Source organism: Eptesicus fuscus, chromosome 1 (assembly GCF_027574615.1).
Source record: "Eptesicus fuscus isolate TK198812 chromosome 1, DD_ASM_mEF_20220401, whole genome shotgun sequence".
Taxonomy (NCBI): domain Eukaryota; kingdom Metazoa; phylum Chordata; class Mammalia; order Chiroptera; family Vespertilionidae; genus Eptesicus; species Eptesicus fuscus.
The window spans coordinates 36,965,180-36,983,105 of record NC_072473.1 but is presented as its reverse complement, the minus strand read 5'-3'; the positions used below and the strand labels follow the sequence as shown (position 1 = coordinate 36,983,105).

The window sequence follows — 17,926 nt, the reverse complement described above, 5'->3', positions numbered from 1 at the left end:
GTACATTCCCTTGACCAGAATTGAACCCAGGACCTTTCAGTGTGGGGGCCAATGCTCTATCCACTGAGCTTAAACTGCTAGGGCTGAATTAATTTTTAAATATGGTGTGGGGTAAGCACCCAAATTTATCCTTTTTAATCTGGATACCCAGTTATCCCAGTGACATTTGTTGAAGGATTCCCTTTTCTCCACATTCATATCAGCATTTGTTATCTTTTGTCTTTTTGATAACTGCCATTCTAATATTCATGAAGTGATAGCTAATTGTGGTTTTAATTTGAATTTTTCTAATGACTAGTGATAAGTGATGTTGAGCATGTTTCCATGTACCTGTTGACCTTTCATATATCTTTTTAGGAGAAATGCCTATTTTAGTCCTTTGTCCATTTTTTTTTTTTAATTAGGTGAATTTTTAAAATATATTTTTATTTATTTCAGAGAGGAAGGGTGAGGAAGAGAGAGATAGAAACATCAATGATGAGAAGGAATCATTGATTGGCTGCCTCCTGCACGTTGGACCGAGCCCACAACCCAGGCACGTGCCCTTGACCAGAATCAAACCTAGGACCTTTTGGTCCGCAGGCCGACATTCTCTCCACTGAGCCAAACCAACTAGGACCTTTTGTCCATTTTTTAAGTTTGTTTGCTATTGAGTTATTATTTATATATTTTAGATATTAACCTCTTCTTGAGTGTATGGATTGCAAATATTTTTACCAGTGAGTAGGTTTTCTCTTCACTTTGTTGATGGTTTTTTGCTGTGCAGTTATTTTAGTTTGTTATGTTTCCACTTGTTTATATTTAATTTTGTTGCATGCTCCTTAGATGTCATATAAAAAACTTACTACCAAGACCCAATTCGAAGAGCTTTATTCCAACATATTTCCAGCTGTTTAATATTTTCAGGTCTTATATTTAAATCTTTAACCCACATTGAGTTCATTTTTGCTTGTGGTGTCGGGTATAGCTCCAGTTTTTTATTTTACTTGTGAATATCCAATTATCCTAGCACCATTTATTGAAGTATTCTTGACTCCTTTGTAAAATATAGTGAACCATATATACTTGGATTTATTTCTGGGCTCTCAATTCTGTTCCATTTGGCTATTTGTCTGTTTTTATGCAGGCACCCTATTGTGGGTTTTTTTTTCCAGTTCTTTTTTTATTTATTATCTAAAGTCTTACATATGTCTCCTTGTTTCCCGCTTAATGCCCCCCCCCCCTCAGCCATGCCCACCCTGGGCAAGCCCCCACTGCCCCAGTATCTGTGTCCAACGGTTGTGCTAATATGCATACATACAAGTCATTTGGTTTCTCACTAATTCCCCTCCCCCTGCCATGTGTCTTTGGATCTATTTTTGTTCATCAAATTATGTTGATCATTATATCCCACATATGAGTGAGATCATGTGATATTTATCTTTCTCCAATAGGTTTATTTCACTTAGCATAATGCTCTCCAGCTCCATCCATGATGTTGCAAATGGTAAAAGTTCCTTCTTTATTATAATGTAGTATTCTGTTGTGTAGAGGTACCACGGTTTTTTAATCCACTCATCTACTGATGGGAATTTAGGCTTATTCCAAATCTTAGATATTGTAAATTGTACTGCTGTGAACATGGGGGGGGGGCATATAACCTTTCTGATTGGTGTTTCTGGTTTCTTGGGATATAGTCCTAGAAGTGGGATTACTGGATCAAATGGGAGTTCCATTTTTAACTTCTTGAGGAAACTCCATATTATCTTCCACAGTGGCTGCACCAGTCTGCATTCCCACCAGCAGTGCATAAGGGTTCCTTTTTCTCCACCTCCTCACCAGCACTTGTCATTTGTTGATTTGTTGATGATACAATTCTGACAGGTGTGAGATGGTATTCATTGTTGTTTTGATTTGCATCTCTTGGATGATTAGTGACTTTGAGCATGTTTTCATATGTCTTTCCATCTTCTGTATGTCCTCTTTTGAAAAGTGTCTAATTAGGTCCTTTGCCCATTTTTTGATTGGATTGTTTATTTTCCTTTTGATAAGTTGTATGAGTCCTCTGTAAATTTTGGAGATTAAACCCTTATCTGAAATAGCATTGGCAAATATGTTCTCCCATGCAGTGGGCTTTCTTGTTGTTTTGTTGATGGTTTCCTTTGCTGTGCAGAAACTTTTTACTTTGATATAGTCCCATATATTTATTTTCTCTTTAGTCAGTAAAGTTATTGCTATGTCATATGTCTGTTATTTTGCTGCCTATGGAGTCTTTTAGGATTTTTGTGGTTTCCCGTCTTACATTTAAGTCCTTTAGGCATTTTGAGTTTGTTTTTGTGTATGGTGTAACTTGTTGATCTAGCTTCATTTTTTTGCATGTATCTGACCAAATTTCCCAGCACCATTTATTGAAAAGACTGTCTTGACTCCATTGTATGCTCTTGCCTCCTTTGTCAAATATTAATTGAGTATAATGGCTTGGATTGATTTCTGGGTTCTCTGTTCTGTTTCATTGATCTATATGTCTGTTCTTGTGCAAGTACCAGGCAGTTTTGAGAACCGTGGTTTGGTAATATAGCTTGGAATCTGGTATTGTGATCCCTCCAACTTTGTTCTTATTTCTCAACATTGCTGTGTCTATTCGGGGTCTTTTTTTTTAAATTCCAGATGAACTTTTGGAGAGTTTGTTCTAGATCTTTGAAGTATGCCATTGGTATTTTATGGGGATTGCATTAAATCAGTAGATTGCTTTGGGTAGTATGGACATTTTAATGATGTTGATTCTATCAATCCATGACCATGGCATGTTCTAATATTTGTTTATATATTCCTCTACCTCTTTCTTTAATGTCCTGTAGTTTTCTGAGTACAGATCTTTTACGTCCTTGGTTAAGTTTATTTCTAGGTATCTTAATTTTTTTTGGTGCAATGGTAAATGGGATTGTTTTTTTCATTTCTCTTTCTTTGAGTTCATTATTGGTGTTTAAAAAGGCCATAGACTTCTGGGTGTTAATATTGTATCCTGCTACTTTGCTAAATTCATTTATAAGCTCTAGTAGTTTTTTGATGGAGTCTTTGTGGTTTTATATGTATAGTATCATGTCATCTGCAATTAAGGACAGTTTTACATATTTTTTTCCAATTTGGATTGTTGGAGTCCAGGTGTAAGTGTTCCTGACTTGTTTCGATCTAACTTGTTTTGATGGCACATTCCTATTGTCAGCAGATGAGTAGAATAAGAGAGACCTTTCATAGTTTATCAAAAGTCTGAAAATATTTACCGAGAACTTGGCCTCCTGACTTCTATTAGAGATTAAGAAGAACAGAGAGTACATTCCTCTTTGTTGACCTCCTATTCAGTATTTGTGTATAAATGGCATTACGCGGTTAATAAACTAGCTGCAGTAGCTCGACAGTTTGCAGAGCTGCAGTCAGTCAATGACTACATGCAGACTCCTCCCGACCCCGCTGTCCTGTCTTTCTTTCTTTTCTCAATTCCCACCTCCCTATCTCAGCCCAGTTCAACCTGTCAGGCTGGTCCCTGACATTGGATGCCTTTATTTCTTCTTGTTTTATTGCTATGACTAGCACTTCCAGTACTATATTGAACAGGAGTGGTGAAAGTGGGCATCCCTGTCTTGTTCCCATTCTCAGGGGAAATTTGTTTAGTGTTTGCCCATTGAGTATGATGTTGCTGTAGGTTTGTCACATAAGGCTTTTATTATGTTGAGGTATGATCCTTCTATTCCCATTTTGCTGAAAGTTTTTATCAAGAAAGGGTGTTGGATTTTGTCAAATGCTTTTTCTGAATAGATTGTTATGATCATGTGATTTTTGTCTCTAAATTTGTTTATCTGATATATCACATTTATTGATTTGCAGATATTGTACCATCCTTGCATCCCCGGAATAAATCCCACTTAGTCATGGTATATGATCTTTCTAATATAATGCTGACTCCAATTTGCTAGAATTTTGTTTAGGAATTTAGCATCTATGTTCATCAAGGATATTGGCCTGTAGTTCTCTTTTTTTGTGGTATCTTTATCTGGTTTTGGAATTAGGGTATGCTGGCTTTACAGAGAGAGCTTGGAAGTGTGCCTTCCTCTTGTATTTTTTGGAATAGTCTGAGTAGGTTATGTTTTAGGTCTTCTTTTTATGCTTGGTAGAACTCACCTATAAAGCCATCCAGACCAGGGCTTTTGTTTGCTGGGAGATTTTTTATCACTGCTTCAATTTCTTTGGTAGTTATTGGCCTATTCAGGTTTTTTGATTCTTCCTAATTGAGTTTTGGGAGCTTGTATTTTTCTAAGAATATGTCCCTTTCATCTAGGTTGTCCATGTTGTTGGAATACAGTTGTTCATAGTATTTTTTCATAATCATTTGTATTTCTGTGGGATAGGTTGTTACTTCACCTCTTTCATTTCTGATTTTCTTTATTTGTGTCCTCTCTCTTTGCTTCTTGGTGAGCCTGGCTAGAGGTTCCTCAATAATATTTATTCTTTCCAATAACCAGCTCTTGTTTGTTTGTTTTTAATATTCATATTGTGGATTGTTGTTGTTGTTTTTTGTTGTTGTTGTTGTTCTCTATGTTGTTTATTTCCTCTCTGATCTTTATTATTTCTTTTCTTCTTCTTCCACTGGGCTTTTCCTGTTGCTCTCTTTCTAACTCCTTGAGTTGTAGGGTTAGATACTTTATTATTTTTTTTTCTTGTTTTTTTGAGGTAGGCTTGTAGAGGTATGAACTTCCCTCTCAAGACTGCTTTCACTGTGTCCCATTGATTTTGGATTGTTGTGTTTACTTCATCATTTGTTGCCATGATGCTTTTTATTTCTTCTTTGATCACTTTGATAACCAAGTTATTGTTTAAAGCATGCTATTTAGCCTCCAGGTGGGTTTTTTTTCATTCTTTTTATTGTAGTTGATTTTTAGGTCTATGCCATTGTGATCTGAGAAGATGCTTGATATGATTTCTACATTCTTTTTAACAAATATATTTTATTGATTTTTTATAGAGAGGAAAGGAGAGGGATAGAGAGGTAGAAACATCGATGAGAGAGAAACATTGATCAGCTGCCTCCTGCACACCTCCTACTGGGGATGTGCCTGCAACCAAGGTACATGCCCTTGACCAGAATCTAACCTGAGACCCTTCAGTCTGCAGGCCGATGCTCTATCCACTAAGCCAAACTGGTATGGCAAATTTCTACCTTCTTGAATTTGAAGAGACTTTGCCTGTGTCCCAATATGTGGTCTATCTTTGAAAATGACCCATGCGCACTTGAGAAGAAAGTATATTCTGTGGCTTTGGCGTGAAATATTCTGAGGATATCAATTAATTCCATCTGATCAAGTGAGTCATTTAGGATTGATGTTTCTTTGCTAATTTTTTTTGTTTAGAGGATTTATCCAGTGGTATTAGTGGGGTGTTAAAGTCCCCTCCTATGACTGTATTGCTGTCAATCTCTTCCTTGATATCCTCCAGAATTTTTTTATGTATTTGGGTGTTCCTGTATTGGGTGCATCTATGTTTACCAGAGTTAGATCTTCTTATTGAATTGCTCCCTTTAGTATTATGAAGTGGCCTTCCTTATCTTTTGTTATGGCCTTCACGTTGAGGTTTAATTTGTCTAATATAAGTATTGTTACCCCAGCTTTGTATTTCATTTCCATTTGCCTCAAAAACTTTTTTCCAACCCTTCACCATCAGTCTGTGTGAGTCCTTTTTTCTGTGGTGGGTTTCCTGTAGAAAGCAGATGTATGGGTCATGCTTTCTTATCCACTCAGTTACCCTAGGTCTTTTGATTCAGGCATTTAATCCAGTTTCATCTAAAGTTATTATTGATAGGTAATTGTTTGACCTCATTTTTATTCTTTATGCTTGTGTTCCTTCTTTCCTTCTTATTTCTTCATTTTATAGCAGTCCTTTTAGCATTTCTTGCATTGCTGGTTTGGTGGTGATAAACTCCCTTAGTTCTTTTTGTCTTTGAAGCTCCTGATTTCACCCTCAACTTTGATTGATTGCCTTGCTGTATACAGTATTCTTGGATTCAGACCCTTGCTTTGTATGACTTTGTATATTTTAATCCATTTCCTTCTTGCCTGATGTGTTTCTGTTTGGGAAATAAGTCAATAGTCTGATGGAATTTCCCTTGTAGGTAACTTTCTCTCTCTCTTTCTTACTTTGTCATTGGTGTTTGCAAAGTTAATTATAATGTGTCTTTGTGTCAGTCTTTTTGGGTTCATCTTGTTTGGGACTCTGTGAGCTTCTTGGACTTGTGTGTGTTTTTTCTTCTTCCCAGTATCGAGGGAGTTTTCTGTCATTATTTCTTCAAACAGGTTTTCTATTCCTTGCTGAGTTTCCTCTCCTTCTGGCACTCCTATTATGCAGATGTTATTTCGTTTCATGTTGTCCCAAGTTCCCTTAGGGTCTAGTCTTGTTTTTTAAGTCCCCCCCCCCCCGCCCCCCAGTTGCTGCTCTGCTTGGGTATTTTTTCTACCTTGTCTCCTAGTTAACTGATGCAGTTCTCCACTTCTTCTAGTCTACTGTTTGTGCTTTCTATTGTGTTCTTTTTTTTTTTCAGCAATGTCATTCTTCATTTCTTCTTGGTTCTTCTTCATTTCCTCTTGATTCTTACACATATTGTTGAAATTGTCTTCCATCCTTTTCAGCATCCTTATTACCATTGCTCTGAATTTTTTTATGACAAATTGCTTTCCTCCATTTTGTTTACTTCCTTTTCCAGTGATTCCTCCTTTTCTTTCATATGGGGGCTGTTTCTTTGTCTCCCATGTTCACTCCTCTCAAGGTGTTTGGTTATTTAGCTCTCTCTCTCTCTTGCTTTGACTCTCTCCAGGCAATCTCTGACCTTTCTGTCCATGGATTGCCTCACCAACTGTGTTTTATTCACCATTTCTTGGTGGGTGTTATTCAATTCAGCTCTTCTTTCTATCTTCTCTTTGAGAAGGTGCAGGAGCTGACCACGTATTCGGCCACCACCTTGTCTCCCCCTGGACAGACTTTTTAGGCACCCATGGCTGGGGAGGCTGGAATCTCGGTGTTCATGGGTTTTCAACTGAGGCAGCTGGTCTCTGGGTGTTGTGGTTGTAGGGGCCCTGGAGGTATCCGAGGTCTCCCTAGTTGAAAGTAAGGCTGGGCTTCCAATCACAGCCAATCTCTCCTTCAAGATGGCACAGTGTCTGGCAGAGGTGGCCACTCTGGAAGAGATTTCAGCAATAGTTGATGCTGCCAGGCCAGGGGAGCCTGGTCCACCAGTCCCAACAATTCTGTGGAATATAACTGTCCCTCACTCACAAATACAGACTCTCCCTGCCCGTCCATGCACTCTCCTTTCGCTCTCTCACTCACACACTATTTTGCAGCCTGTCATCCCATTGACCTCCATGTTGGATCTCCTTGCTCATATAGCCTTCTATTTTTAATTTTTATTTTAATAAATCAACTATCTCTATTTTGGAGCTTGTTACTGGAAGATTTTTGTGATCTTTGATGGTGTCTTGTTTCCTTGATTTTTATGTTCCTAGATGTTCTGTGAATGGATGACAAATTGTTATTGTTCAGGGAAGTTACAAATGAGCAACATCTTGCTTGTTCAGAGCTACTGAATTCTTTCTGTGTCAGGCTTTGTGCTAAGCACCAGTGAAATAATAATATAAAGGTGCTATGAAACTTTTTCTACATATGTACCATTGTGGACTCAAACATTAACTAATTCTGCAGATCAAGTCTTGATCCAATGGACACAGTTACAAATTTAAACTTTCTCTTATATTTATACTAGAGCTCTGGTGCACAAAATTCTTGCACGGCTGGTGTGTCCCTCAGCCGAGCCTGCACCCTCTCCAATCTTAGACCCCTCAAGGGATGTCAATCCCAGCAGGATTGGGCCTAAACGGGCAGTCAGACATCCCTCTCACAATCTAGGACTGCTGGCTCACAACTGCTCACCTGCTTGTCTTCCTGATTGCCCCTAACCACTTTTGCCTACCAGCCTGATCACCCCATAACCACTCCCCTGCCAGCCTGATTGCCCCTAACTGCCTTCCCCTGCGGACCTGGTCCCCCCTCAACTGCCCTCCCCTGTAGGCCTGGGTCCTCACCAACTGCCCTTCCCTGCAGGCCTGGTCGCCCCCAACTTCCCTCCTCTGCCATCCTGGTCAACCCCAACTGCCCTCCCTTGCAGACCTGGTCCCTCCCAACTGCCCTCCCCTGCTGGCCTGATAGCCCACAACTATCCTCCCTTGTTGGAAGCCTCCCATTGTCTTCACTAGCAGAGAGGTGTTGACAAGGAACCCACAAGGCTGGAGACCTTGCGCTTTGAAAGGTCAGAGTTCTGCACGCACTGTTTAGTTGAGACAATGGTAGCTGAAACAACTTCCACCTTTTAGTTTTATGTAAATCCTTGCTGATTGGCTAACATTGGAATTGCCTGCCTAAGGGCTATGGGTGTATCCCAAAACTTGAATAAAAGGGATAGCAAGGCCAGAGCAAAGTGGAGTCCTTCGTCTTGAGCTGGGCTCCCTCTTGGCCCCCAATTACCAAATTTATATTTTTTTGTCTAGTCTCTTTCATTTGTGTGTGGCCTCCTCCAGAACCTGAACCCTGAACCTGAACCCTGAACCACATGTGACATGGGGGGAGGCACTCACAACTGGCGCCTTCGATGTGGGACCTCTGGAGGGGATGATATTTCACCTAGAGAGAAGAAAGAAAGAATACACTGAAAAGGTGGGGAAGAATTCACCAAAAAGGTGGGGAAGAATTCACCATATAGGTGAGGGAAATTCACTCCACGCAAAGCCCACAATCAGCTGCAGAAGTCGCGATCTGTAACTAGGGTGGGAATGTCTCTTTCAGCCAGGCTAATGGGGCAGAATTAGGTTACAAAGTAAACTTTATTATAAACTTTTGGTTTGCATGCTTAGGGAATTAAAGTTTTATTTTTATTATTGTTATTATTTTTTAAAATTTCTTTATTGATTAAGGTATCACATATTTATCCTCATCCCCCCATTCCCATCCCACACCCCTCCCCACATATGCCCCCACCCCCCTGTTGTCCTTAACCGCTGGTTAGGCTCATATGCTTGCACAAGTCCTTCGGTTGATCTCTCCCCTTTACCCCCACTCTTCCCTACCCTCTCCCTGAGGCCCGACAGTCTGATCCATGCCTCCTTGTTTCTGGGTCTGTTCTTGTTCATCAGTCTATGTTGTTCATCATTTCCCCTAGATGAGGGAGATCATGTGCTATTAGAAATACACTTATAAGAACCGAAAATGAGACAAGCAAAAATGGTTATGGTGACAGGCAAATGAATCAGTGTGTAGTGAGTTTCTTTCTGGGCCAATAGTTCTTTTGAGACCCAATTTCAATGTTCAACTGTGGGAAACTGTGCTCCCAGAACTGCATCTGGATGACCAAAGATAACATTGTTTGCACAACAGGGGGCTCTTGACAGTTATTACTTAGGCACCCTGGCGGCAGACATCCTGGTGGCTGGGGCACAACAAGACCTCTCTGTTGAGATAACCTATTCTTGATATTTACGGCCTAACTACCCTCCCGCTGACATCATTAGAGGAATTCCCTCACTCTCCCTGCCTATATCTATCCCCGTATACCTTGCAATAAACGAGACATGATCAGAAAGCCTGTCTTGTCTCCGTCTCTTGTGCCTCTTGTCCTTTCATTCCCACTCCCCCTCTAGGGTCCGCGTTGACTTTACCCACGGGTCGGGGCAAAGTGGCGCCCAACGTGTGGGCCCGAGCACAGGGGACTCCGTGAGGAACGCTGTTCGGAGAGCGGGCGAAAAAGAAACTGAAAGGAGGAGGAGATTAAACAGGAACCTGTCGTTTCTTCTGAACCTTGGTAAGTGAACAGCGATTATGGGACAAGAAATAAGTCAACATGAAATGTTTGTAGAGGGACTAAAACAGGCTTTAAAGGCACGAGGGGTAAAGGTTTCTGTAAAACAATTGTTAAAATATTTTGCGTATGTTAAGGATGTTTGTCCATGGTTTCCACAAGAAGGTACTATTGATGAAAAAAGATGGAAGCGGTTAGGAGATGCTCTTAAAGACTATTATCAGACTTTTGGGCCAGAGAAGGTCCCCATTACTGCTTTTTCCTATTGGAATCTCATAGATGAAATCCTATCTCAGAAACAAAAAGACCCTGTCATAGCAGGAGCGATTGAGGCAGGAGAAGAGCTATTGAAACAAGAAGGGAAAAGAGATAGAGTTTCCCCAAAACTGAAAAATTCTAAACCTAAGGAGGAGGAAGACTTAATGTTATTTGATAGCGAGGACGAAGGTCCTCACCCCAAAAAAGACTCGAAAATAGAAAAAAGCCTTAATGGAGCGGCCAGAAAAACCCCCTAGCCATAACCTCAGGTCTCTGTCTCCCTCTAGCGGTAAATGGTCTCTGGAGGCTTGACCTAAGGAAAAGAAACTTTATCCCTCCCTTAAACAAGTTATCCCAGTTTCAGATGGCTTAGGAGATAATGACTGGGCTGATCTTAAAGAGGAAGCAGCCAAATACCATAATCCTGACTGGCCAACCCTCACTCAGCACCCTCCGCCTTATGCTCCTGCGCCCAGTGCACCTGCCCTGGCATGTTCTGCCATAGACCCTCAGAAACAACTTCGAGATAAAATTCAATTTTTAAAGGAACAAATAAAATTAGAAAAGGAACATCAAGAACTAATCCAGCAACTTGAAGAATTAAAGACAGGTAAAACTGAGGAGAGTAATAATATAGAGCCCAAGCCTAAACCAAAGCCCCCCGTTAGAGGGGCAACCCCTAAGATCCAACCTAAACCTGAAGCTTCCATAGAGCATGGGGATTTAGAGGCTTTCCCCGTTACAGAGAACACTGATGCTCAGGGACAGGTTTGGAGGCACCATAATGGTTTTGACTTTAAAGTTATAAAAGAAATTAAGACAGCGGTAGCCCAGTATGGTGCTACTGCACCCTATACTATGGCTATTGTAGAGTCAGTAGCAGAAAATTGGCTTACCCCTGGAGACTGGCCGTCCTTGGCTCGCGCCACCCTATCGGGGGGGCGATTACTTATTATGGAAATCAGAGTATGTTGAAAACTGCCCTGACACTGCTAGACGCAATGCGCAAGCTGGCAATAACTGGACATATGACATGTTAGCTAGAGAGGGTAATTATACTACCAGCGACCAACAAATGCAGTTTGATGCAGGTCTTTTTGCTCAGATCCAGGTGGCAGCCACTAAAGCCTGGAGAAAAATCCCCTCAAAGGGGGACGTGAGCGCCTCACTTACTGGTATCAAGCAAGGGCCTGACGAGCCATTTGCTGACTTTGTCCACCGCCTCATTACAGCTGCAGGTAGAATTTTCGGTAGTGCTGAGGCGGGGACTGATTTCGTTAAACAACTTGCTTTTGAGAATGCTAACGCGGCTTGTCAAGCAGCCATTCGCCCTTATAAAAAGAAAACTGATTTATCTGGCTACATTCGCCTTTGCTCAGATATAGGGGCCGCCTATCAGCAAGGTCTTGCTATGGCTGCTGCTATGCAGGGTTACACCGTCAGGCAGTTTTTGTCTCACCAAAATAAAAATAAGTGTTTTAGTTGTGGAGAAACTGGTCACTTTGCAAAGGATTGCAAAGCAGGTAAAACAGCAACTACCTCCAAGTCACCCGCTCCAGGGCTCTGCCCTAGATGTAGGAGGGGAAAACACTGGGCTAATGAATGTAAATCAAAAAGGGATGCCCAGGGCCAACCCCTCCCTCTGCCACAAAGTCAGAGCCAGGGAAACGGGAATGGGGGCCAGCCCCAAACACAAACAAATTTAGGGGACAGTCAGCTTTGTTCCAGCAACATACAATCTGTTTCAAGCCTCCTCAGGGCAACAGCAGGAAGTGCCGGATTGGACCTCAGTTCCACCACCCACGCAGTCTTAACTCCAGAGATGGGAGTACAGGCGCTTCCTATGGGAGTGTTTGGGCCTTTGCCTAAATAAACTTTTGGGCTTATAGTTGGTAGAAGTAGTAACACTATGGATGGGCTTCTAGTGTACCCCGGAGTGATTGATAATGACTATACTGGAGAAATCAAAGTGATGGTCTCTTCTCCAAAAAATATTAATACTGTCCCCTCGGGTCAGAGATTCACTCAGTTATTACTCCTTCCTCTTATCTCTACCACTAACAAAGCACTCATTGGTGCCCGAGGTGCTCAAGGATTTGGTTCATCTGATGTCTACTGGTCTGAAGTACTTTCAGCCCAAAAACCTCTAATGACTTTATGGTTAGACGGGAAGGAGTTTTCTGGTTTAGTAGACACTGGCGCTGATGTAACCATTATAAAAGAGGAAGATTGGCCCCAAACATGGCCAGTAGAAGATACCCTCACACATCTTAAAGGTATAGGACAAAGTAGAAATCCAAAAAGAAGTTCTAAAGTACTAACTTGGAGGGACCAGGAAGGCAACCAAGGTACTATCCAGCCCTATATTATCACTGGGCTCCCCATTAATTTATGGGGAAGGGATTTATTAGCTCAACTAGGAATGATCATCTGTAGCCCTAATGAAATTGTCACTCTTCAAATGTTTAAACAAGGATATATACCCGGGAGGGGATTAGGGAAAAATTCCACAGGTATTACTCACCCCATTGAGCCAGTTCGGCGACCCCCTCGGGCAGGACTTGGCCATTTTCCATAAGGATCATTGACACTCCTGCAGGCCATGCTGATAAGATCACCTGGCTCTCAGATGATCCAGTGTGGGTTGATCAATGGCCCCTATCCCATGAAAAATTATTAGCAGCCCAGCAGCTGGTGCAGGAACAGCTTCAAGCTGGCCATATTATCCCCAGCAATTCCCCGTGGAATACCCCTATTTTTGTCACTAAAAAGAAATCAGGAAAATGGAGGCTTCTCCAAGACCTTAGAGCAGTTAACAAAACTATGGTTTTAATGGGAAATTTACAGCCAGGCCTTCCCTCCCCTGTGGCTATACCTCTTGGATATTACAAAATTATCATAGACCTGAAATATTGTTTTTTCACCATCCCTTTACATCCTAACGACCAAAAACGTTTTGCATTTAGCCCCCCCTCGATTAATTTCCGTACCCCTATGCAGAGATTCCAGTGGCAAGTCCTCCCTCAAGGCATGGCAAATAGTCCTACGCTATGTCAGTCTTTTGTAGCCTCAGCTATTCAAGCTATTCGGCTATTCAAGCTATTCGAGACCGATGGCCTGATCTATATATCATTCATTATATGGATGACATCTTGGTAGCAGGCAAAATTGGAGAGGAAGTTCTAAGCTGCTATACTGACCTCCAGCAGGCATTAAAATCTCATGGCCTACAAATTGCTCCTGATAAAGTTCAGCTAAAAAAGACCCTTATACATACCTTGGATTCCAAATGAGAGGGTCCACTATCTCCTCTCAAAAACTAACCCACAGACTAGATAGTTTAAAAACTCTGAATGACTTCCAAAAACTAATCGGGGATGTAAATTGGCTAATACCTTACTTAAGACTCACCAAACATGAACTTAAGCCTCTTTATGACATCCTCCAAGGAGATAGCTGTCCCACCTCACCCAGGGAACTTACTGCTGAGGGACGCAAAGCCATTGCCATAGTAGAGCAAGCTATCCAAAATCAAACCATCACCTTTATGGATTATGATTCTCCATTACAATACATCATATGTAAGACCACCCTCTCCCCCACTGCAGTTTTCTGGCAGACAGCACCTCTTATGTGGGTTCATCTCCCAGCATCTCCCAAACGAGTCTTAAACCCTTACTATAGAGCAGTCTCTGACTTGGTCATGATAGGTAGAGATCATGGCAAGCGTTACTTTGGAAAAGAACCTGATATTATCATTCAACCTTACCCTAAAGAGCAAGTTGACTGGCTAATGCAAGCCATCAAATTTTGGCCAGTCGCTCTTGCCTCTTATATGGGCTCCATAGACAATCACTACCCTCCAAACAAACTTATTGATTTTGCCAACAGACATGAGTTTATCTTTTCAAAGATCACTTCCACTAAACCTCTTCCTAAAGCATTGTCCGTTTTCACGGACGGTTCTTCCACAGGCATAGCTGCCTACGTTTGGGATTCCAGCACTATCCAATTTCAGACTAACAGCTCCTCCGCCCACATAACCGAGCTACATGCTGTCATAGCAGTTTTTTCAGCCTTCCCCACGAAAGCCTTTAATCTATGCACAGACAGTGCTTATATCCCCAGGCTGTACCTCAATTAGAGACATGTGGACAGATAAAACATAGCTCTCAGACTGGCAAATTATTTAGCCAATTACAGGATTTGATCAGAAAAAGGTCTGACCCTTTCTTTATCGGACACCTCCATGCCCATTCTGACCTACCTGGGCCACTGACAACAGGTAACCAGGTAGCAGACCTGGCCACTCGTCCCTCCACATCAGCCTACTCACTAATTGTTGATAATCCCTCCCAAATAACCCGAGCACAAGAAGCTCATCAGTTACATCATCTTAACGCTCACACCCTCCGGCTTATGTTTAAAATAACCACAGAACAAGTTAGACAAATTGTTAAAACTTGCTCTATTTGCACTCTACATCTCCCTACTCCTCATCTAGGGGTAAACCCACGAGGCTTAATTCCTAATGCTCTATGGCCAATGGATATCACACACTTCCCTGAGTTTGGAAATCTCAAATATATACATGTCAGCGTTGACACTTATAGTGGATTTATATTTGCAACTCTACAAACCGGAGAAGCTACAAAAAATGTAATAGCTCACCTTTTGACTACCTTTTCAGTTCTCGGCTGCCCTCAACAGATTAAAACTGATAATGGTCCTGGTTACACCAGCTCCGGCTTCTTTAAATTTTGCAAACAAATGAATATTACCCACATAACAGGCATCCCATATAACCCTCAAGGCCAAGGTATTGTAGAAAGAGCTAACCTTTCCCTCAAAATTACTATAGATAAAATAAAAAAGGGGGAATGGTACCCCATCAAGGGGTCCCCCAGAAATCTAATATCACATGCACTCTTTATTCTTAATTTTTTAAACTTGGATGCCAATGGGTCATCAGCGGCTACTCGCTTTTGGCAAATGGAAACAAAGAAACAATTCACCTCAGTAATATGGAAGGATCCCCTGAACAACTCATGGCACGGGCCAGACCCTGTGCTCATCTGGGGCCGAGGGTCAGTATGCATTTACTCCAAAGAAATGAAATCAGCCAGATGGCTCCCTGAACGCCTAGTAAAACAAGTGGATAAGAGCATTGAGAACGATAATGAGTTAACAGACTCCAGGGAAGAAGACTCTCCCTGAGACAAGCTTTTCTTTATTTACAGGTCATGGAGACAATTACCCAGACCCTATTGCAAGGAATAATGTTGATCCTGATACCTATGACTAACGGCGGACTGGGACCCCCAATAAACAAGCAAGAGTTACTTTTGGAGCTGTTTGGAAACCCTTGCGACTGCAGAGGAGGTAACAGTGGGGTGATTCCCACTTCTTACACCCGGATAGCCAATTGTGGCAGCAGTACAGCCTTTTTAATTTATAAGAGACAAACAGGGGGAGGATACGAACAAAGCTGGAAATGTGTTGGGAAGCCCAAAATCATACCTATGGTTAATGGCGAACCAGGGCCCTGCCCCAGCGATTGTCAAAAGGCCATAGAGCTACACTCTACCTGTTATAACAGTGTCCAGCAGTGTTCTCACACAGATGGCAAAATATACCTAACGGCCGTCTTACAAAGAACTTATAGTGGTTCCTTTGGAGGCAAGTATGATTATAGCCACCCTCTGGGGCACTCTAAATATGCCCAAGCCTCCTGCCGCGGCAAGGTCGGCAAAGATATTTGCTGGCCACCACAAGCACCGATCCACGTGTCTGATGGCGGTGGACCAACAGACAGGGTAAGGGAAGCCATGGTTCAGAAACAGATTGAAGAAATTATCAAGCGCATGTATCCTCCCCTACAATACCACCCTTTGGCTCTGCCCAAATCTCGGGGCATAGATCTTGACACCCAAACCTCCAACATCTTGGAGGCTACACTCAGAGCTCTGAATGTTACCAACCCAACCCTTGCGGGGGACTGCTGGTTGTGTATGACCCTTGGTACACCCATGCCCCTTGCCATCCCAGCAAATACTACCAATGTACAACCTAAGGGGAACTGTAGTGTTGGCTTGCCTTTTAGGATCCAACCTATAGGACTTAATACATCCCTGCGCTTACAAAGCCACCCCCAAAATGATAACTATGATTTAGACGTAGGATTCACTACTTTTACAAATTGCTCCTCTATTGTCAACTATACCTCATCTCTCTGTCCCGCTCCCGGGCAAGTGTTTGTGTGCGGAGGAAACATGGCCTTCACTGCCCTACCTACAAACTGGACGGGGCTATGCGTACAGGCCATTGTTCTCCCTGATATTGATATTATTCCGGGGAACGAGCCTATTCCCCTACCCAGCCTTGACTACATTGCTGGACGCAGTAAGCGAGCTATCCAGCTCATCCCCTTACTTGTAGGTCTAGGGGTCTCTGGAGCTATGGCTTTTGGCACAGCAGGTCTAGGGGTAGCAATGCATTCCTATACAAAATTATCGAACCAATTGATCGACGACGTCCAAGCTCTCTCTGGTACCATTAATGATCTCCAGGACCAGATTGATTCACTGGCTGAGGTTGTCCTACAAAACAGAAGGGGGTTAGACTTACAGCAGAACAGGGAGGAATATGCTTAGCCCTACAGGAACGCTGTTGCTTCTATGCCAACAAATCCGGAATCGTCCGAGACAAGATAAAGAAATTACAAGAAGACCTGGTGAAAAGGCGAAAGGAGCTGTTCGAAAACCCTCTTTGGAGTGGGCTGAATGGATTCCTCCCATATCTCCTTCCCTTATTAGGACCCCTGCTCGGCCTATTGATCCTACTATCGCTAGGTCCTTTCTTATTCAACAAACTCATGGCATTTCTTAAGCAACAAATAGAAGCCATCCAAATGAAACCCATACAGGTCCATTACCACAAACTTGAAATGGCCGACAGGGACGCGTATATGGGAACTTACTCAGACGCTGTCTGAAGGTAAACGTTCCTCTTTCCTACCCTTGGTGAACTGGGCTGGATAGCCAAAGATGGGCAACTGGAGAGTATACCCAAAATTTGAAACGGGACCTCCACACCACCTAAGACAGGCGCTAGGCCAAAAGCTGCCCAGTCAGCCCATGACGGGTAAGGTGTGTAGGCCGGGTATATGTGATCTCCTGACCTAAGACAGGCACAGCCCCCTCAAGGAGCATTCCCTGGCCAATATAATATAAAAAAGGGGGACCTGTGGGAAACTGTGCTCCCAGAACTGCATCTGGATGACCAAAGATAACATTGTTTGCACAACAGGGGGCTCTTGACAGTTATTACTTAGGTACCCTGGCGGCAGACATCCTGGCGGCTGGGGCACAACAAGACCTTTCTGTTGAGATAACCTATTCTTGATATTTACGGCCTAACTACCCTCCCGCTGACATCATTAGAGGAATTCCCTCACCCTCCCTGACTATATCTATCCCCTTATACCTTGCAATAAAGGAGACTTGATCAGAAAGCCTGTCTTGTCTCCGTCTCTTGTGTCTCTTGTCCTTTCATTCCCACTCCCCCTCTAGGGTCCGCGTTGACTTTACCCGTGGGTCGGGGCAGTCCAACAGTTCCTTATGTGTACATATCAGCACTGACATTTCAGTTCTGGATGGTGGACAAATGGTGGTAATGCAGGTCCTACTCTGTCTGGTTTGGTCCTGGGCAACCTGCAGTGATGCACAGCTGCTAACTGCTAGTATGGGAAGGCCACATCAGCATCTTCCATCTCTGGACTGCTTCTCTTCTGTCTTCATG

The 17,926-nt window shown here is 42.5% G+C and overlaps 1 protein-coding gene across 1 annotated transcript; it reads left to right on the top strand.

The window, feature by feature from the left end:
- The first annotated feature begins 15,369 nt into the window (after window positions 1-15,369).
- LOC129148904 (syncytin-1-like) lies at window positions 15,370-17,120 on the top strand. The gene is given in 2 exon segments (XM_054715379.1): window positions 15,370-16,747; window positions 16,750-17,120. Coding segments are annotated over 2 exon segments (1,749 nt in total).
- The last annotated feature ends 806 nt before the right edge of the window (window positions 17,121-17,926 follow it).